The 22,330-nt window shown below is 44.6% G+C and overlaps 1 protein-coding gene across 1 annotated transcript in view; it reads left to right on the forward strand.

Moving 5' to 3' along the window:
* The window catches only part of PSMD9 (proteasome 26S subunit, non-ATPase 9), a 31,270-nt gene that overhangs the window by 5,456 nt on the left and 3,484 nt on the right, over positions 1-22,330 (forward strand). Inside the window, exons 3-5 of the mRNA XM_088449066.1 lie at positions 7,669-7,862; positions 19,592-19,693; positions 20,126-20,214. Of these exons, the coding sequence (XP_088305192.1) occupies positions 7,669-7,862; positions 19,592-19,693; positions 20,126-20,214 (385 nt within the window). The remainder of the gene's footprint in view (positions 1-7,668; positions 7,863-19,591; positions 19,694-20,125; positions 20,215-22,330) is intronic.

Below are 22,330 nucleotides of genomic sequence, written 5' to 3' on the forward strand. Positions count from 1 at the left end.
ATCACCCCAGGCAAAGCCTGAACTGCAAATATACAGTGAGTGCTGGCTGTCATTTGGATATATATATATATATATATATAAGTCCTCAATCTGGCACTCAGAAGGTAAACAGGATTCCTGAGCCGGGTGTCCTTCACAGTCAGTCTCGCGATGAGACACTGTAATATAGAATCCCACAGGCGGCACTCTGGAGGACAAATAAATGATACTTCTGAAGTGCTTTAAGCTGCATTATCATTTATTTGTCGTCCAGAATGCTGCCTGTGGGTTTCCAGTATATATATAAATATATATATATATATATATATAATATTCAATTAAAAACAGAGTGGTAGGTGTTCTTTGGCTCTGAAACCTCTAACATATATACAACTATATATCAATATGAGATAAAATAATATATAAAACATTGAGTACGCTGTAAACAATATACTGTATGCATAAAATCTTTTCAAAAACAATCCGTACATATGATCTTACCCTTTAAAAAGGGAATAAAAAACGTTCCAGAATTATATATAGGTGGTATACAAGAAAATACACTTATATAATATAATAAATAGAGTTCATACCAAAGTTATAAAAAGAGGGGCCCCTTGACACCCGGACCTTGAAAAACTTTCGGACGTGTATCAAGGGGATGAGAATAAATGGCCCCAAGCTTACAATTTGATGTCTTTCTTTGGTCCACACAGTCACAGCCTACGTGTTTCGACCATCTCTGGGTCTTTGGCAAGGCAAGGCATATATTTTCTTCTTCAGGGTCCATAGGCTCTACAGGGAGACCTTGGGGTGTAGGTGGTGGATGAGGAATCCGGGCACCACCCAGTTAAAGCTTTCAGCTCCCAGGATGCACTGGTCAACTCTCCCTATACTCCGAGCCAGAGGCACTTCAGTTTTGTTGGTGCCCGGCCGGAGGTGGGTCACCGTTACGCGGGGGGCTGCTCAGGCAGCCCCAGAAGCTTTTTTATTTTATTTTTTCTGCTTAGAGCGCGCAGCAGCAAACTGTCCATAGGACGTCTGCGCTGCCGCTCCGTCACCCCTCCGGCGCCGGAATGCCAATTCAGGCTGGGGATCTCAGCATCCCGGGGTCCTTGCTAGCCGGCCCCGTGGACGGACCCAGACTGCAAGCCAGACGCCAAGGGGACAGGTAAGGTGGGTCATCGCTCGCGGTGACCTGCATGTTAGCAGTCAAACCTCCGGTCTCAGGGGACAGACCAGAGGTGCTAAGTGTGGACGCAGGCTCCAGCCACCGCGATCCACTAGACCACCAGGGACATATGGTGCGGGAACCAGCCTCCTGGTGGGTAAACAATCAGCATGGGGAGGTCAGCTTCCCCGTTAAAGCAGCACCTCCCCTCAGCTCATGGTGCCATTCCACTGAGGTCTCGCTTCCCTGAGCTGCTCTCCTCCTCTGACCACACTCCCTCTGAGGTCTCCGGCGGCCATTTTCTCTAAGGCACAGCCACAGCTCTCAGGGTTATGCTGGGTCCGGTCCCCCTACATACCTCTCCCTGAGGTCAGCGTATGTAGTGATATAGCCTACCAGACACTGAGGGGTCAATTTACTAAAGTGAGAGTTTTTAGAAGTGAGTTTTAGAAGTGATGTTGCCCATAGCAACCAATCAGATTCTACTTAACATTTAACTATCATCTTCTAGAAGATAATGGCTACAATCTGGTTGCTATGGGCAACATCACTTTTAAAACTCACTTCTAAAAACTCACACTTTAGTAAATTGACCCCTCAGTGTCTGGTTGTTATGTTCTGGGTTATTTGTGGACCCGGGGTGGTAGCAGGAGCGATCACAGAAGCGGGTTTGATTAAAAAACTAGGTTTTTTAATATGTGCTTGAGTAGACATAAACTATGGCAGTAAATAAAAGTCCAGGAATATATAAATGTGCACAAGAGTTCTGTGCTGGGAGCAATGGGTTAATGTCCAGGCAGAAACAATTAGAGCTGTCCAGGTGTGCAGGTAGTGAGACTGAAAATGATCAAGCAGGTATGCAGGAAATATTAAGCCAGGTATGCAGGTAGTGAACTAAGGCAAATGAGCAGGATGTCAGCAGGCTCAGGCACTCAGGTATGGGCAAGGGTGATGGAGGAAGCGGGGTAGTCCAGCGGAAGCTAGGAGCTGACAGGCAGACTGGCAGACAGCGAATTTACAGGAACAGGATAAGCACAGAGAACTCCCTCTCAGCTAGGCTGAGATACATGTTGCACTGGCAATGCAAGGGAGCTCTGAACTCCCTTAAATCCCCAGTGCTCAGCCGTGAATGGTCAGAGAGGAGCATGTGACACAACAGGATAGGGCACCTAGGTCACCGGACCGGAGACAAGATGGCGGCGCCCATGCCAGAATGGAACGGAAGCACCCCCAGGCCTAACCAGACCAGAGTGACAGTATGCCCCCACAGAACCACGCACAGCCAATGCTCTTACCCAGGCACCACCGCCAGACGCCCCTCGCCATAGCGTCCTCACAGGTATTAACCGTCGACTACCATGCTGAGAGACCCTGGTCGTGACACTGGTAGGCTATATCACTACATACGCTGATAGTAAATTTACCCCTGAGTCTGTGTAGTTGATTGTAGTGCAAGTTTGCAGTTATTTGTTATTTCTGCATTGTATGTGACTTATGCTAGCACTGCCTGTCTGTTTCTCTCACTAACTGTCAGCATATAGTTTTCCCTTTTCTCTGACTATTACCCCAACATACAGGTGTATTCAGGGGTTTTCCTGTGCCTCACATCTATAGAACTAAGTATTTGTGAGGTTTGTCACAAACAGTTGTTTGTTGCACTGTGCCATATTTGGGCTGTGTGCTCCTGCAGCTTACCCAAGCATAAGACAGGACCAGTATATTGCATTCCTACTAATATCCTACATACACAGTGGTTGCATTATACCCAGTGCCATATTGTGTGCCATTTACTCAGTCTAGCAAAGGGAAGAGTAACAACAGGCATTTGCTCCCATACTGCTATCATGCAAGTTATGTGCTGCAGACTTAAAAGAGGAGGTTTTCATAGAAGATGGGCTATGTAGTGTTATACTCCACCTGGTCCATCAGACAGAGCCGGTACTAGAGTCCCCCCTGGGCTTTATTTTCTCAGGTACTGGACACTATTGCGGACCGCCTAGCGGATCCGGCTGTAATTCCCCCTATGGGGTTATCGCAGCAGGCAGAAATGCCCCCTTTGGGGTTGCCACAACAGGTTCAGGCGATACAAGTACCCCCTGTACCCACACCATGGGTAGACGTACTCTCTAACTCAGTGCAGAGTCTGGTGGCTACATCTCATCCCTTTCAAACCATGTTGCAAGATGAGGCCCCTACCCAGTAACCCCGTTAAGCATCCTGTGGTATCGTCACAGTCCACACAACTCTCAGATTCTGAGGTATAATCTGAGGAGGCAGAAGATGCTGATCTCTCTACCCATGACTCCCCTCTGGGGGAGGATTAGAGTCGGTCAAAAATAATATTCCTGCCTTGGTGCGAGCTGACATATCCATCTTCTTAATAGAAGATGATGAGCCAGCCCCTAAATCCAAACCGCAGAATTCCCTCTAACTGATCAATAGCTGAACACATGGCTGCAGCCTGGTAATCGCCCGGTAAGAGGTTTCAACCACAAAAACGTCTAAACTCATGTTACTCTTTTTCTGTGGCTCATTGTGCAAAAGGGGAAACACCCCCTGCGGTGGATTCCCATGTTACGCATTTAATTAAAAGCGCTACGTTGCTTATTTCTACAATTACTTCCTTGAACTACAGATAGGAAGGTGGAAGCTTGCTTGAAATCGATATACTCTCTTTAAGGGACTGTTGCCCATCCACCCATGGCTATTACATGGGTAGCTAAAGCTATAGAGGGCTGGGCTGATGCACTTGAAGGCTCTTTTCCCTCAGAAGCTTCTAGGGATCAGATGTATTTTGTTGCTCACATTCGAGATGCAGCTTCCTTTATTGGAGAAGCAACATTGGATGCCAGTCTCCTAACCTCCAGAGTTTCGGCCGCGACTGTATCTGCCCGCCTTACCCTGTGGTGGTGCTCATGGACGTCTGATGCGGGTTCCAAGAAAGGCCTTGAAGGATTACCCTATAATGGAGAGATCTTGTTTGGCCCTGACCTTGACAAGATTGTGACCACGTTGGCAGCATCAAAAACAGCATTTCTGTCTTCAGCTCATTCTACTAGGCCTCGGCCTATATCTTTTAAGTCCTTTCGTCTTGAAAGAAAGCCTAAAAGCCAGTCCTTTCCTCCACGAGGACCGCCAGACCCAGGACCAAGCAGATCTGGAACACCAGATGCCTTGCTTCTAAACCCAACGTTAAACCCGCAGACTGACGGGACGGGCCTCCATCTGGGGGATCCCAGGGTGGGAGGCCGACTCCTTCAGTTTGCCCAGTGCTGGTGTCAAACCACTTCAGATGCTTGGGTAAGAGAAGTGGTCTCTCATGGGTATGTCCTCTCATTTCTCAGACGGCCTCCCCACCAGTTTTTCTACACAGGCCCTTCTTCAGACCCAAACAAGACCTTATAATTCCAGAAAGCTATACAGTCCTTGCTGCAAGCAGGGGTAATTATGCCAGTCCCACTATCTTGACATTAACTGGTGGTTATTCTAGTTTCTTTCTGGTTCTGAAGCCGAATGGGTCTCATTGGCCTATCCTCAATCTCAAATCCCTGAACAAATTACTAAAAGGTTCAGGATGGAAACCCTACGCTCCATCATCTTAGCTATGGAGCCTGGGGACTTTATGGTATCGCTGGATATTCAGGTGTTTACCAAAACTATGGCTATCATGGCGGTCCACTCGCGTGGTCAGGTTATTCGACTGCTACCGTATCTGAACGACGACCTGCTCTTAGCAGGATCCCCAGAGGTGCTTCAAAGCCATCTACAGCTAACCAATTCTTTCCTTCACAAGCACGGATGGTTAATCAACTGGAAAAGTCCTCCCTGAATTCCTCACAGAGAATGATTCATCTGGGAGCCCTGCTGGATTCTCAGGATCAGAGAATCTTTCTGAAGTCAGACAAGGTCTCCACACTTCAACTACGAGTGTGCAGATGTCTTCACAATCGCCGAGTGTCGATCCACTCAGCAATACAAGTTCTGGGATCCATGTTGTCCACCTTCGACATGGTGGAATATGCTCAGTATCATTCCAGGCCTTTGCAAAGGCTAATCCTCTCCAGATGGAATGGGTTAACACATCGGTTAAAAGCTGAGACGATGGTGCTCTCTCCAGAGGAGCGTCTGTCTCTATCTTGGTAGCTACAGGCATCTCATCTAAACAAGGGTCGCCCCTTTTGGATCCCGGACTGGGTAATCCTAACGATGGACACCAGTCTCCGGGGCTGGGGTGCAGTGACTGGTCCGCACTCTTTTCAGGGCCCGTTGGACATTGGTCGAATTAACCCTGCCAATCAACATATTGGAACTTCGAGCTGTCTACAGGGCCCTCAAACTGGCCCAGCACATACTTCACGGGAAACCTGTACAGGTTCAATCTGACAATGCCACAACAGTAGCTTACATCACTCACAAGGAGGCACTCGAAGTCGGGCAGCAATGACAGAAGTGTCGAGCATTCTGACATGGGCCGAGGGTCACCTTCCAACCAACTCTGCTGTGTTTCTTCCGGGAGTTTTCAATTGGGAAGCAGACTTCCTCAGCCTTCACGACGTGCATCCTGGGGAATGGTCTCTTCACCAAGAGCTGTTTCAACTCCTAGTGAACAGATGGGGCTTCCCAGAGGTGGACCTCAGGGTCTCCCGACACAATCACAAACTGCCAGTGTGCGGGTCCAGAACAAGAGATGCCGAGGCAACCTTTGTAGACGTATTATCAGTGAAGTGGACCTTCCAGTTTGTGTACCTATTTCCTCCAGTCTCCCTTCTTCCTTGAGTTCTTTGGAAGTTCCAACAAGATGGAGGCACTGTCCGGCTGGTGGCTCCAGCTTGTCCCAGACGTCATTGGTACTCAGATCTTCAGAGTCTCTCCATCGACACTCCGTTCTTGCTGCCTCAACGACTGGACCTGTTGTCTCAGGTCCGTGCCTTTACCCGGACCTGGATCGTCTGTCTTTGACAGCGTGGCTCTTAAGGTCCAAAGGATTCTCTAGCTCGGTCATCGGCATGATGCTAAGAGCGCGTAAGCTGGTTTCTCCTAGGATCTACCACAGAGTGTGGCATACATATTTCCAATGGTGTCGTCCCAGAGATTATGACCCCCAGGTGTTTCGGATTTCCAGAGTCCTGGCTTTCCTTCAAGCTGGATTGGACCTTGGCCTCCGCCTGGGCTCACTGAAAGTGCATGTGTCTGCTCTGTCAGTATGGTTCTAACGTAGACTCGCTCCGCTACCGGATATCCACACCTTCCTCCAGGGTGTCCTGTGGATTCAACCTCCCTTTGTCCCCCAGTGGCTCCTTGGGATGTGGCAGTAGTTCTTCGGGCCCTCCAGGGTCCTTCATTTGAACCCCTAGATTCGGTGGAACTCAAGTGGTTGACAGTAAACCACTTGACTCTTTCTTCTGGCTATTGCCTCCGCCAGAAGGCTGTCAGAGTTGGGGGCGCTCTCCGGTCGCTCCCCTTTTCTGATATTTCACCAGGGCAGGGCTGTGCTTTGGACTCACCCGAAGTTCCCTCCTAAAGTTGTTTCTAGTTTCCACATTAATGATGAAATTATAGTCCCGGCCTTTCAATCACCGGACGTCTTGGCAGGTGAGGCCTCTTTGGATGTGATCCGCGCCCTCAGGATTCCTGTGGACCGTACCAGTTCCCTTCGGAAATCAGACTCCTTATTTGTGCTCTATGTATTTAACAAGAAGGTATGGCCAGCCAATAAACAAACATTGGCTAGATGGCTTCGTATGACTATCTCACAGGCTTACACGTAGGAGGGCCTTCCTGTTCTGGCTTCTGTTACTGCTCATTCTACTCGGTCTGTGGGTCCCTCGTGGGCAGCTTGCCGTGGCTTCTCGGCTGTTCAGCTTTGTAAGGCGGCCACGTGGTCTTCTGTCCAGACCTTCTGAGGTTCTATGCTTTTGATACTTTCGCCTCTCAGGATGCTTCCTTTGGGCGCCGGATTCTCCTCTCAGCCGCAGGAGCATCCCCACTCTTAAAAGAACTGCTTTGTGGCGTCTCCAAGGTCTCCCTGTGGAGCCTATGGACCCTGAAGAAAAATTTGAGAGTTATGGTCACTAGTTTCCCATCTCCTCTGTGAGAGTGTGATTCTTGTGTGTACCAGTCTTCCTACTCTCTTATCCTCCTCCGGCCTTTGGCTTGTCACAAACTGAAGTGCCTCGGGGACGGGGTTTAGGGAGAGTGGACCAGTGCATCCTGGGAGCTGAAAGCTTTGACTGTGTGGTGCCCGGATTCCTCCACCACTTACAGCCATAGTCTCTCTGTGGACCCTATGGAGTTAACAAAGGTAAGTTCTTACCATAACTCTCATTATTGTCTGTTCTCTCCCATTTGCTGCCAAAGGTGACTAATTCTTTCAGAGGGATAACTGACTAATGCCCACTCTCCCCCTTACAATCACAACTTTATCTTAAATCTCTTCTTAAAATGTTTAAATCTGTATTTTAGAAGCATCTTAATTTTAATGTTATCCAGAATATAATCAGCTGATCCTGTGTTTCCAGGTCTACAGAATGATCATAAAGCTATCATGAAAGAAATTGAAGAAGCCTTGCACAACCTACATGCACGAGACAAAGAAAAGCGGAAGAAGGATGAAGCAGAGGCCCAGGCTGAAGCACTGCAACACAACCAAGCTCTGCCTGGGGCTTTTGCTAGAGTTGATACAGTCACTCCTGGATCTCCAGCCAGTATATCAGTAAGTGCATTCTATAGTCCTTCTAAAGACATTTACTCAGATTGTCTTTCCTCATTGGCAAAGCAAAGTTCCTCTGAATGTACCTATATTGCATCTAGAGGGTAGGTTCTAATTTACCATAAAGTAGAGTCCCAGGCAGTTTGCAATATTCATGTAAGAGTTCCATTAGTTCCAGTTTACCCTGAATCCTTTAGTGCAAAGAGAAAGGTATAATAGTCTTACCAGTCTTCAAACATAAAGTAAACCACACACTTGTGGTATAGCCATATTTAGGAAGTTAACTTGGTTACAGTTTACGGTAAGTAAATCGACTTTCCTTAACCAAAAATAACAAAGCTATTCATGACAAACAGATACCCCCCAACCCTGAAAATTGAAGCTTTTTTACTCTTTTTGAAATATAGATTTTTTATTTTTTTTTATCCTTAAAGTCCTTTGTCTTAGATCAGGGGTTCCCAACCACTGTCCTTAAGGCACACTAACAGTCCAGGTTTTAAGGATAGCCATACTTGAGCACAGATGACTTAATTAGTACTTCAGTTATTTTGATTTAACCATCTGTGCTTAGGCATGGATATCACTAAAACCACGACTGTTGGTGTGCCTTGAGGACCGAGGTTGGGAATCACTGTCTTAGATACATTGAAGGTTATTTATAATATTAAATACCTTGCAGTAATCCATGGCAACCAATAAAATATTTATTGCATATGTGTGTGCGTGTATAATATATATATAACACACATACATAATTTGATATGCAGTATTTGGATGTTTGTGTGCGACTGAGTCTTTCAATCGGCATACGAAGTGCCATGAGGCAGCCAAGTTTTTTCAAATCCACGTCAAGTTCCGTTTACAGACTCAGTTGCACACAGATATACAGGTGTTGCATATCAAATTAATCGGCACAGTCTCCTAGTGTGTCTTAGTCACATCGCATTGCAACTTAGACATTTTCGTAAAAAGAATAAAAACGCCCAATGCTAGCAGAGTTTCACAGAACCTGGAGGCTCACTCACACCAGGCTTGATGCTCTGCGTGGTGTATTGAGTACGTGTGTGTGTACGTGTGTGTGTGTGTGTGTGTGTGTGTATATATATATATATATATATATATATATATATATATATATATACACAGACACACAGTTTAGCGGTATTAGGCGGCGAATACGACGCATATACTGCAACTCTTTCTACCTCCGCCGATGCCGAAACGCCAGTACCGCTGGGGATTTTGGCAGGCCTCAGCGTGGCTCAGCTAGCAGCATCGCTAGATGCGATCGGATTCACAGAGATGGCAGGTAAGATGATTCCTCGTTGCGGGGGATCGTGCGCGAAGCAGTCCAGGCCTCTGGTGTAAGAGACGCCTCGGAGGCAGCTGCAGGTGAAGGTCTCGTTTAAAGTGTCCTCACTAAGGCGGCCAGGGCCATATAGTCTGTCGCCGGGGATGGGTAGTAGACGCATTAGAGTGCACTAGGTGGCGTATTCTACTGTGAGGCCAGCGTACACGTGCCGTCAAAATCGCAGCTTAGAGGAGATGGGCGCTCCCCTGCCTGCTCCTCCCCCAACCCACGCGCAACTTTCGGTTGCAGATTCCCACGTCTGGTTTGATACTTCTGACCACCTCGTGTGTGAGACGCTCACAGTCCGCCTTGGGTGCACTGCTGAATGCTGTTTGTCTCAGAGGTTAGATCTGTCTCCCTGTATACCTCTCCCCTGGGTCAGGTATATAGCACTCTATATCCTACCAATACCCCTGAGGGGGCTGGTCAGTTGATTCAGAGTCAGTTTGTATTAGCATTTGATTATATTTATGCATTGTGTGACACTATGCTAGCTGCTGTATTTATACTGCCTTTTTTGTTTTCAAAACTGTCAGATATAGCTATCACTGTGTTACTCCTCATCCCTCTGAAGGTGTGAGGTTTTCCATTTGTGTTAAGTCACATTTATACTTTATACCTGTTACACATTGCCATGTCTAAAGGTAAAGGAGAGAAGGATGTGCCTCCTGTGCTGAAATCATATAAATGCTGTTTGGCAGGCCTCTCTGAGCAGGATTTTGTGCAAGATTGGCTGTGTAGGGTCTGTTGTAAACAGCCACCTTTTCTATCTTGTACACCTGCACCAGCACAAGTACCACCCTGGGTGACCTCTCAGGTTTTGTCGCATTTGGTGGACAAGGCCACAGAGTCTCGTGCTCCTGCCGCGATATTGCCTCCTGCTAGGGGACACCCACAGCATTTGCATCCTTCTATGTATATGTCCCCCATGAATCCCTGTTGGTTTGATTCTTCTGCTCACTCTAGTCAGAGTATGTTGCGTCTATAGCCCCTCAGCAGATGCAGGCGAATAGACCAGGAGCAGTAAAGCAGGGGCATAAGAGAGGTTCTCTTAGACGTTGCCTCAGGATTCTGACTCAACCTCCTCATCACACTCTGATACTCAGAGTTCAGGGTCTTAATCAGTGGAAGAAGACCATCAATCCTCTGTGGCTAAACAAATGACGAATCTCATGTCTGAGCATGGTGTACTCCAAATAAGCATTTCCATGCTACAAGGAATTTAACATCTTGATACCCATTTGCACTTGGTGTGTGTAACAAATGGGAAGTTCCCCCATCAGTAGATGCTCATGTAACTAGATTAATCAAGAGCTCTGCATTACCCATTCCTGCAGCATCCTCATTAAAAGAGGCTACAGATGGAAAACTTGATAACTATTTAAAATCTGTGTTTTTATTATCTGGAGCTATTACCAGACCAGCGATGGCTGTGGCTTGGGTAGCCAAAGCTATGGAAGAATGGTCGAAGTCTCTGGAGGATAGCATGCCGAATGCTACCAGAGAACAGCTGTCTTATCTCAGTCAGATGCAAGAAGCAGCTATGTGTATGGGGAAGCGGTCATTGATGCTGGTATCTTGGCTTCTAGGGTATCGGCAACTTCTGTTGCAGCTCGAAGAATCCTTTGGCTAAAAACCTGGAAGACGGATACAGGGTCCAAGAAGGCCCTGGAGTCTTTGCCTTTTGTTGGGAAGGTACTGTTTGGACCAGAGCTGGATGACAGTGTCTTCTCTAGCGACATCTAAGTCTGCAGGGTTGCCATCTACAACTACCCCTAAGTATAGGCAGTCATCAGCTCGGTCCTTTCGCCCACAGAGTAGGGCAAAGGGACAGTCTTCCTCTAGATGGGATAATTCCCACAGGAAACCGCAGACCAGGAAATCCTGGTCAACCAGGTGTTCTACTTCCAACTCAGACGATGAGCTCTCTGCCTGATTGGGCTGGCCTCCCGCTGGGGGTCTCAGGGTTGGAGGCCGACTTTTACAGTTTTTTCATGCCCGGCATCAGACGACTATGGATGTCTGGGTTCGAGTGGTGGTATCTCAGGGTTGCACCATCACATTACTGAGGCATCCTCCTCAAAGGTTTGTTGGTACAACCATTTCTTTAGACCTGGTCAGATCTTTGACCTTCCGGGAGGCTATTGGGGCCCTTCTGAGGTCATGAGTCATAACCCCCATTCCTGTGATGCAACAGGGGAGGGGTTATTATTCAAATTTGTTTTTGATTCAGAAACCAAATGCGTCACATCGCCCTATTTTGAATCTGTAGTTTCCCAACAGATTCATCCATGTGCCCAAATTCCTTATGGAGACCCTACGGTCAATTATGCTGGCAATGGAGCCTGGAGATTTCATGGTCTCCCTGGACATACAGGATGCATATCTGCATGTTCCTATTGCACGATATCACCGAGGATTACTGAGATTGGTGGTAGATCAGCAAAATTACCAATTTCAGCTTCTACCCTTCGGGCTGGCCACAGCTCCTCGGGTATTTACCAAGATAATGGCAGTCATGACTGCTCATCTCAGACGACAAGGAGTCAGGATACTGCCATATTTGGACGACCTCCTGATTTTAGCACAATCTCAGGAGATATTACAATATCATCTTCAGATGACCATTGTCTGCCTACAAAAGCACGGCTGGATAATCAATTGGAAAAAGTCTTCTCTTTCTCCAACTCTGCAAATGGTGCACTTAGGGGTGCTGCTGGACTCTATGAGTCAGAGGATTCATTTACCAGAGGACAAGATTGTGACGCTACAATCCCGGGATACACAGTGTACTTTGCAAGCAAGAAGTGTCAGTTCACTTGGCAATGCAGGTGCTGGGCTCAATGGTATCCACATTCGACATGGTGGCTTATACCCAGTTCCACTCCAGGTCCCTACAGCACTGGATTCTGTCTCATTGGGATGGTCAGTATCATCGGATAAAGTCTCAGATGATCCGCATTTCGCCAGAGGTATGGCTCTACCTTGCCTGGTGGCTGCAGACGACTCATCTAGAAAAGGGTCGCCTATTATGGGTCCTAGATTGGGTACTCTTCACCACGGATGCAAGTCTGCGAGGATGGAGAGCGGTGACGGGTCATCACACCTTTCAGGGAAGGTGGACGGCTCAGGAAAGTCACCTACAGATAAATGTTTTGGAGCTTTGTGCAGTGCACAGAGCGCTCAATACTGGACGTAGACCTCATGGCGTCACGTCACAACCACAAGGTCCCCAGGTACAGGTCCAGAACAAGGGACCCCTCAGCCCCCTTCGTAGACGCTCTGTCGTTGAGGTGGGACTTTAGGTTGGCATACCTGTTTCCTCCAATTTCCCTCGTCCCAAGGGTGGTCGGAAAGTTCAAGCAGGAAGGCGGCATGATAATACGAATAGCTCCTGCCTGGCCCTGGAGACTTTGGTTCACAGATCTGACGTGTCTATTCATAGACAGTCCACTTCCACTGCCTTTATAATCGAAGGCATGATAATACGAATAGCTCCTGCCTGGCCCTGGAGACTTTGGTTCACAGATCTGACGTGTCTATTCATAGACAGTCCACTTCCACTGCCTTTATAATCGAATTTGTTAGTGCAGGGTCCCTGCCTATATCTGGATTTTAATAAGTTAAAAATATATATTACGATCAAAATAAATTAGTATAAAATCGAATCCAGTATACCAGCCAGTGTACCACAGACATATTAGAATTTAATGATTCATCATTAATGTATTTAGCAACATAACAAATAAAATTCAGACTTGTACTTCTAGTGAACCTAAAAACTGAAGTGCTTAAAAAGCTTATCGTTTCCGGAATAGGAACCCTTATAGGTTCCTTATTTTGTAATTAGTAAGGATACGTTTTTACTAATATATAGCACATAGAATACAATCAAGGTCAGCTGGGATTGTAATTGAAACCAGCTTATGAATGTCTTTTGAAACAATCATTAAATTTAGAACAACATGTAGTCCATCAAGCCTATTCATAGAACTATTAACTGTAGTCGGCATTTCATATAATTAGACTTCACTTTTTAGGCAAATAAAACAAACAAACAAATATATATACATACATATATATATATATTTGGCAGTTCATTTGGCAGAAATGGAGGTATTATTAAGCTTTGGTTAGTAGGAAACCATGCAAAAAAATGTCCTAGCATATGTTAGCTTCTTTAGCATACATGCATAGTTGTATTGAAAGCATAGCAGGACATCCGGATTCAAAGATCCTCTATTTACTTTCCAACTTCAGATAAAAACCATCCACTGCCTTTGTGAGTACTCACAATTCACCTTGTCAATAAGAGGTGGTGTAAACCAGCTGGTAATATATGGAGCAGGGTCCTTTACGCGTTTCTCCGCCTATGTGGCTTGTCAGCAGCTTCCTCTATTTTTGTATTATTTGTATATTTAGGGTTGAGCATATACCTAACTTCTTGACAGCTGCTGTCTACAAGCAATATTTGCCCCATAATACATTCATAGTCCAAGTGGTTAAATGCCTTTTCTTTTTTGATATTTTACTATATCCGGATTTACCTCGGCTGGCTTTGACTGCATGTCTTCCGTCTTAAAGGCGAAGGGTTTCTCTACTTCTGTTATCCAGACGATGCTAAGGGCAAGGAACCCTGCTTCTGCCTGCATCTACCACAGGATTTGGCATTAACTTTTCTTTGGTATTCCTACAGAAATTATGACCCTAAGGTCTTCAAGGTCTTGTGAATGCTTGCTTTTCTTCAGGCTGGGTTAGACTTAGATCTTCGTCTAGGTACCTTGAGAGTTCAGGTTTCTGCATTGTCAGTTTGGTTCCAGCACAGAATTGCTCCCCTGCCAGATGTTAGAACATTTTTGCAGGGGGTTCTCCATCTGCAACCTCCGTTTGTCCCTCTTGGCACCGTGGGGATTTATCTTTGGTTCTCAGGGCATTGCAAGTTGCTCCCTTTGAACCCTTGGATAGGGTGGACCTTAGATGGTTGACAGCGAAGATGTTTTTTCTTCTCGCCATTTCCTCAGCTCGCAGAGTTTCTGATTTGGCAGCACTGTCACGTCGCTCTCCATATTTGATTTTTCATCAAAATAGAGCTGTCCTCCGTAATAGAGCGGGTTACCTTCCAAAGGTGATGTCCCATTTTCATATGAACGAGGAGATTGTAGTACCTGCCTTTCAGTGTTCAGACCTTTCTAGGGGTGAAGCTTCACTGGATGTGGTCCGAGCGTTGCGTATCTACATAGATCGTACCAACTCCATCAGGAAATCAGATGCACTCTTTGTGTTATATGGTTTTCACAAACAAGGCTGGCCAGCTAACAAACAGACTTTGGCTTGCTGGCTGCGTATGACTATTTCTCAGTTCTATACACAGGCTGATCTCTCTGTCCCGAACAAGGTGACAGCACATTCTACTCTGTATGTGAGACCATCGTGGGCGGTTAGACATGGTGCCTCAGCTGAACAGCTGTGCCAGGCAGCCACTAGGACTTCCGTCCATACCTTTATCAAATTCTATGCATTTGATACTTTTGTATCCCAGGATGCTTCCTTTGGGCGGCGGATTCTCCTCTCGGCTCAAGAGCGTCACCACCCTTAAGGGAACTGCTTTAGGATGTCCACAAGGTAGATCCTTTGGACCCTGAAGAAGAAAATAAGAGTTATGGTATAACATACCTTTAGTTAACTCTTTCTTTGCAGTCCACAGGGCACCCACCCAGACGCACCTGGCCTCAGTTGGGATCTGTGCCTTTTTTTTTTTGTATCACTAAATCCCTCTTCGTATTTTGAGTGTGTTTTTTGGGTACGTTGTACTTCCTTCTCCACTTTCTGTCTCTTGCCGTTAGGCTTGTTTACAAACTGAATGCCTGTGGCTGGGAGCGGGGTATATAGGAAGGAGGACCTATGCATGCAGGGAGCTTCAAAGCTGTAAGCTGTTTGGTGCAATGGATCACTCCAACTACATACCCCATGGTAGATAGTTAGATCCTGTGGACCCTATGGACCTCGAAGAAAGAGTTAACTAAGGTATGTTATACCATAACTCTTATTTTCTTGTGCTTCAAGAGGCAGTTTGAACCTTGGAAGTTAGTGAGGACAGAAGATTCTTTGTGCTTCAGAACTCTTCAGTTCTGTTCTGTGTGTCTATGTGGCCTACCTCTTCATGACTGATCTATTGTTGCTCCTAGATGTTTCCACTTCACAATTACAGCATTTTATAGTTGACTAGGGCAGCTCTAGCAGGACAGAAGGTTGACTAACTGACTTCTTGGAAAGGCAGCATCCTATCATAGCGCCACATTGACAGTCACTGAGCTCTTCTGTTCAACCAATTCTAATGCCGAGTACACTGGGTTGATGGCGTTCTGTTTTGGTCAAATTGTAACGATATATCGTGCAGGGTGTATGCACGATATGAGCGCTCCCAAGGTCGCATGCGACGTGTGCTGCACGTCAAACCTGAGAACATCTCATGCGGCTCCATTCATGTTTATGAAAAACAGAATGAGTGATCGTTCAGTCATTCATTACATTGTTCTGATGTGTACCTGCGGTATGATATGTCAGGGCGACATATTCTCCCGGCACACATCGTTCAGTGTGTACCCACTTTTAGGCTAATGTTTGACTATGGAGATTGCATGGCTGTTTGCTTGAAACCGCCAAACGAACTAATTAGAAGATGTGTCCACATACTTTTGGCCAGTAGTTTACAGTGATTAGCTATTTTCAATAATATCTATAAACCATCTGAGCTTCTTAACTCCACTAACATATGGGCCTTAAGTCAACGGCTCCCCGATCCAAGTAGTGTTTGTTATAACTGTAAAGTGGTTGCTCCTCCTCTTTTTCCAGCATTGGCACACACAGGACCCAGCGTTCTGTGGGGAGAACAGAAGAAGGTGAAGTTTCTCCAGTGGATTGTGTTCTGGATCATTTCTGGATATAGCACAGCCATTTATCCTGCTTGCTGGTGTTGGTAATGCAGAGCAAAATAAATGCAGTAAATGCATATTAAATTAACATTTGGGAATAGGCCTGTGAGACTTATTATGTCTGTGAAAGGGAAACAACAATTACAGTTTAGTTGCATTGAAATAATATATGAGATAAAAAAAAAAAACAAGGTTGTCCATCCTTGGAGACTTATATGTCATGTTGCCTCTACAATCCCAGGCAGCGTCTACAAATATTACACTATTGGGCTGTAAGGATGATGGTGCGGATGGTGCTACTGCACAGGGCAGAACCCACCATACTTACCAGCTGCCGCAGCCCGCCTTGCCTCACAGCCCCAGCACTGTTTGGCGAGTGACTCCCACTGTTCTGTGCGGGGAGCTGTGGGACCTGTGCAGCGCTTGGAGCTTCCTCAGCACGCTCTGAGCAGTGCAGTAGTTTCCCGGCGATTGCTGCCCCGCTCACTCACCCCCTGGTATGTGAGTTTATGACGACTGCATGTGCTCAGGGAGCGGGGAAGGCGGTGGCCCAGGGCGCACTGTCGACTCCTACTGCTACGGGGCTGTTGGACTATCTATAGGGTACTGTGTAACGCTGGACAGATACCATACAAAAACCATATCAAACAGAACATGAACATACAAGGTTGACAAAGATAGTGCAGACATGAGACAGAACTAGGGTTTGCCCTGTATTTAATTAGCATACAGTGCATCTGGAAAGTATTCACAGCCTTATTCCAAAATGGAATAAATTCCTTTTTGTCCTCAAAATTCTAAACACAATACCCCATAATGACAACGTGTAAAAAGTTTTTGGGAAATTTTTAGCAAATTTAATTAAAAAAACAAACAAAAAACACATGTAAATAAGTATTCACAGCCTTTGCTATGAAGCTCAAAATTATGATTTTGAAAGGCATACACCTGTCTATATAAGGTCCCACACTTGACAGTGCATGTCAGAGCACAAACCAAGCATGAAGTCCAAGGAATTGTCTGTAGACCTCCTAGACAGGATTGTCTTGAGGCACAAATCTGGGGAAGGGTACAGAAAAATATCTGCTGCTTTGAAGGTCCCAATGAGCACAGTGGCCTCCATCATCCGTAAATGGAAGACGTTCAGAACCACCAGGACTCTTCCTAGAGTTGGCTGGCCGTCTAAACTGAGCGATCGTGAGAGAAGGGCCCTAGTCAGGGAAGTGACCAAAACCCGATGGACATTCAAGAGCTACAGCATTTCTCTGTGGAGAGAGGAGAACCTTCCAAAAGGACAACCATCTCTGCAGCAATCCACCAGTCAGGCCTGTATGGTAGAGTGGCCAGACAGAAGCTCACCTGGAGTTTGCCAAAATGCACCTGAAGGACTCTCAGACCATGAGAAACAAAATTCTCTGGTTTGATGAATACAAAAATTTAACTATTTGGGGTCAATGCCAGTTGTTATGTTTGGAGGAAACCAGACACCGCTCATCACCAGGGTAATACCATCCCTACAGTGAAGCTGTGGGGATGTTTTTCAGTGGCAGGAACTGGGAGACTAGTCAGGATAGAGGGAAAAATTAATGCAACAATGTACAGAGACATCCTGGATGAAAACCTGCTCCAGAGCGTTCTTGACCTCAGACTGAGGCAACGGTTCATCTTTCAGCAGGGCAACAACCCTAAGCACACAGCAAAGATATCAAAGGACTGGCTTCAGGATACCTCTGTGAATGTCCTTGAGTGACCCAGACTTGAATCTGATTGAACATCTCTGGAGAGATCTGAAAATGGCTGTGCACCGACGCTTCCCATCCAACCTGATGGAGCTTGAGAGGTGCTGCAAAGAGGAATTGGCGAAACTGCCCAAAGATAGGTGTGCCAAGCTTGTGGCATCATATTCAAAAAGACTTGAGGCTGTAATTGCTGCCAAAGGTGCATCAACAAAGTATTGAGCAAAGGCTGTGAATACTTATGTACATGGGATTTCTTAGGTTTGTTTTTTTTTTTTTTTTTATTAAATTTGCAAAAAAAAAAAAAAAAAAACTTTTTACACGTTGTCATTATGGGGTATTGCGTGTAGAATTTTGAGGACAAAAATGAATTTATTCCCTTTTGGAATAAAACTGTAACATAAACGAAATGTGGAAAAAGTGAAGCGCTGTGAATACTTTCTGGATGCACTGTATGTTTAATGTTTGTTTGTGGTGTGTGGATCTTGCAGTTTTGTGCACAAGTCAGCAAGTGTAATGGATTCACACTAATGTTAGGAGATACTCTAGGCTTTTTAATAATCTGAGCAAGAGTTAAAACCCAGAATAAAGGCATTTTCTGTAAAGAGACATTTCACAATCATTTCACAATCTTTATTGAAACTGTTTAATCCATTTGACATCTGCTGTAGGATGGGAAGCAGCCATTTATTCTGTAGTTATTTCTCCCACTTATACGGTTACTCTTTTTTTAATGACCTTCATTGTTTGATGCTAGTACTGTACATTTAACCCATTACCAACAGGTAAAAAAAAAAAAAGTAACAATATTGGTTTCTTATTGTAATTGCAACAATGTAGGAACATATTAATTTGTATAACACATTAGAGTAAGTTTCTGTAGATTGGCTATTGTAAATAATTGACAATGTTGCATTTAGGTATCCCGGCAAATTGCACTGAACACAGCAAACAATACGCAATTAGTTTATCTCTGTGTTGCCAGTTAGAGAGAGAAAGCAAGTGTCCGATTGATGTCTATGGCTTAACAAAGCATTGTAATGGTGCATACACACGGTCCAACTTAAAAGAACGATATAAACAATAACGATATAGTTTATATCATTCTTTTTTTCGACCCCTCTAACGACCAAACGATGGTCAATGCGTGGGCACGGTTGATCGATATTGACCATCGCCCGTGCATGCAGGCCATAAGCCTCTAAACTAATAATCTGACATGGAGAACATGCAGCTATTCTTGCACAGCCTAGAGGAAGTCTTCTGTAAAAGATCCAAACATGGAAGATGTGATACGTGGTAACTGATATCTGCTTTCTAACTATTTGCACATTTTCCTGATCTAGCTTGGTTGATTGTAGTCAGTTTTCCCAAATAAGGAAATCTGCTATACAAATACATCTGCTTTTCTTTAGAATTAAAGAGAGTAGAGTTTAACAACTTTTCTGCAGGGTACAGGAATGATTCAGCCTTTCATTGGTAATAGCTCAACATCGACACACATTGCACAGCTATTGGATCATAGGTTCACTTAACAGATGCCATACAATGGACTATCATGTACGTATTGGCAACATAATTTGCTATATTTGCATCAGTGCCGCATTTTGTAGTAATGGCATGGTGGCGGATACGTTATCCAAAGACTAGATGTTCTGCTATCCTTCTTTTTTTGCAGGCCAGTCTCATTGATTTTGCTATTTCTTTATTAAGGGACTGCAGGTTGGAGATGAAATTGTTGCATTTGGATCTGTAAATACAAGCAACTTTCAAACACTACAGAATATTGCCTCTGTAGTGCAACACAGCGAGGGGGTAAGTGCACTTGTCTGTTTTGACCAGTCATGCCTTCTAGCTCATTTAAAGCTGCTTTCCCACTGGTTTTTTCTTTTATTAAAAATCAAGTTTTGTACCTAAATTCAGTCTTCCCAAAATATTTCTCTGGGAGAGACTAATAAAGAGGCTATTGAAAGGCACAGTCTCTCAGCTAGATGTTTTTTTTATTTTAGCACTGAAGCTTGTTCCCTAGTAGAAGGTCAACTAATGTAGAAACCTCTCACTATTTGCGTGATGGCAAGACCATTTTTTTATGGCATGCAAAATGAATAGATTATGTTGAAGTGAAAAGTTAATTTAGGTTACAGATTCCCATTGTTTAGATATAGGACAATGCACATCGATTTGTAAGTCAGTGGTTTCTAATCCATCACCATGTTTGTTTGTTACTACTCTTAACTGTCTTTTCAGAAACCATTAAGTGTGACTGTTGTTCGAGATGGAAAATCTGTTAATTTGGGACTCACACCACAGCGATGGAGTGGGAAAGGACTTTTGGGGTATGTGATAAAGCACATGTTCATTAATATGTCAGCAATGTTTGTGTGTGTGTGTTTGTGTGGGGGGGGGTGGGTGGTATGTATATATCTATACATACCTATATCTGTCTTCCACTGACTGGCACCGCGGCATGTGACTGTTTTCCCAAGCTGACTTTGTGTTATACCTCTTTCCCATTTTCTATATATATATATACACTGCGCAAAAGTTTTAGGCAGGTGTGGAAAAAATGCTGCAAAGAAAGAATGTTTTTAAAAACATTTTTGTTTATCAATTGACAAAATGCAAAGTGAATGAACAGAAGAGAAATCTAAATCAAATCAATATTTGGTATGACCACCCTTTGCCTTCAAAACAGCATCAATTCTTTTAGGTACACTTGCACACAGTTTTTGAAGGAACTTGGCAGAGAGGTTGTTCCAATGATCTTGAAAACTAACCACAGATCTTCTGTGGATGTAGGCTTGCTCAAATCCTACTTTCTCATCATGTAATCCCAGACAGACTCGATGATGTTGAGATCAGGGTTCTGTGGTGGTCACATCATCACTTCCAGGACTCCTTGTTCTTTTTACGCTACAGATTGTTCTTAATGACATTGGCTGTATGTTTGGGGTCTTTGTCCTGCTGAAGGATAAATTTGGAGCCAATCAGATGCCTCTCTGATGGTATTGCATGTATTTCTCAGCATTGAGGACACCATTAATCCTGACCAAATCCACAACTCCATTTGCTGAAATGCAGCCTCAAACTTGCAAGAAACCTCCACCATGCTTCACTGTTGCCTACAGACACTCATTATTTTACCGCTCTCAAGCCCTTCGACGAACAAACTGGTTTCTGTTACAGCCAAATATTTCACTTTTTGACTCACCAGTCCAGAGCACCTGCTGCAATTTTCCTGCATCCCAGTCCTATGTTTTTGTGCATAGTTGAGTCGCTTGGTCTGTTTCCACATCAAAGGTATGGTTTTTTGGCCGCAATTCTTCCATGAAGACCACTTCTGGCCAGATTTCTCAGAACAGTAGATGTGTGTACCTGGGGTCCAGGTTAACACCTTCATTTTTGAAAGCATTCCTACTTTGCAGCATTTTTTCCACACCTGCCTAAAACTTTTGCCTATGACAGTGGTTCCCAAACTGTGTGCTGTGGCACCCTGGGGTGCCTCAGGACACTTGCAGGGGTGCCTCCGCTTGGTGGTCCAGCACCAAATCAAATTATTTACTATCAATGTAATGTAAATATGTGGACAAACAGAAGCCCAGACCTGTTCCCCAACATACAACTGAACTTAAGGATTACAAGTAAGCACAATTTACTTAATCATTTTTTTTTCTGAACTTCTCATTCACAAACTTTTGGCCATGGGGTGCCTTGAAAACAATACTGATACTCGAGGGCACCGTGATTCAAAAAAGTTCGGGAACCACTGGCCTATGACTATTGCACAGTACTGTGTATGTGTGTGTATATATATATTCATATTCCCCTAGGTCTGCAACCCAGACGGAACGCGTTGTGAGCTCCATACATTGCCTTCATGAACTTGATAAGCTGGCCACACACTAGCCCAACTTACATCCAACCAGCCAACTTGTTGATTGGTTGGAATGAAAATCTGGTTACATATGGGAGTAAATGATGATCAGCAATTTGCTCCTAAATGCCAGAAAACAGAAGAAAATGGTCGTCAGACAAGTTTGTTAAATGTTTGATCTAAACAATTTGTTCAAACAACAGCTTTTGTCCATTTTCCAGCGTTGGGAGCAAATTGCTGATTGTCATTTGCTTTCATACCTTAACTAGATTTTCATTGCAACAAATCAACTAGTTGGCTGGTTGGATGTAAGTTGGTCTAGTGTGTGGCCAGCTTTACTCTAAACCAGGTAAGCCTATTGCATTTAAACTTTTTTTTTTAGCTATTTATTCATATTTATTATGATGTGAAATTGTCATTTCATTTTTTTTATATGTTGAGAACTATGTTCACTGCTGATTTGTGTTTTTTTTAAATAAATGTCCTAACTTTTTAGTCTGTCCTCTTAATGTATGTTTTTTAAACTAAATACTGCAGTGTGGATATATAATGTGCTGCAGGTGTCTGAAGAGAAAAAA

This window comes from Taudactylus pleione, unplaced genomic scaffold (assembly GCF_031769625.1).
Source record: "Taudactylus pleione unplaced genomic scaffold, aTauple2 ptg000479l, whole genome shotgun sequence".
Classification (NCBI taxonomy): domain Eukaryota; kingdom Metazoa; phylum Chordata; class Amphibia; order Anura; family Myobatrachidae; genus Taudactylus; species Taudactylus pleione.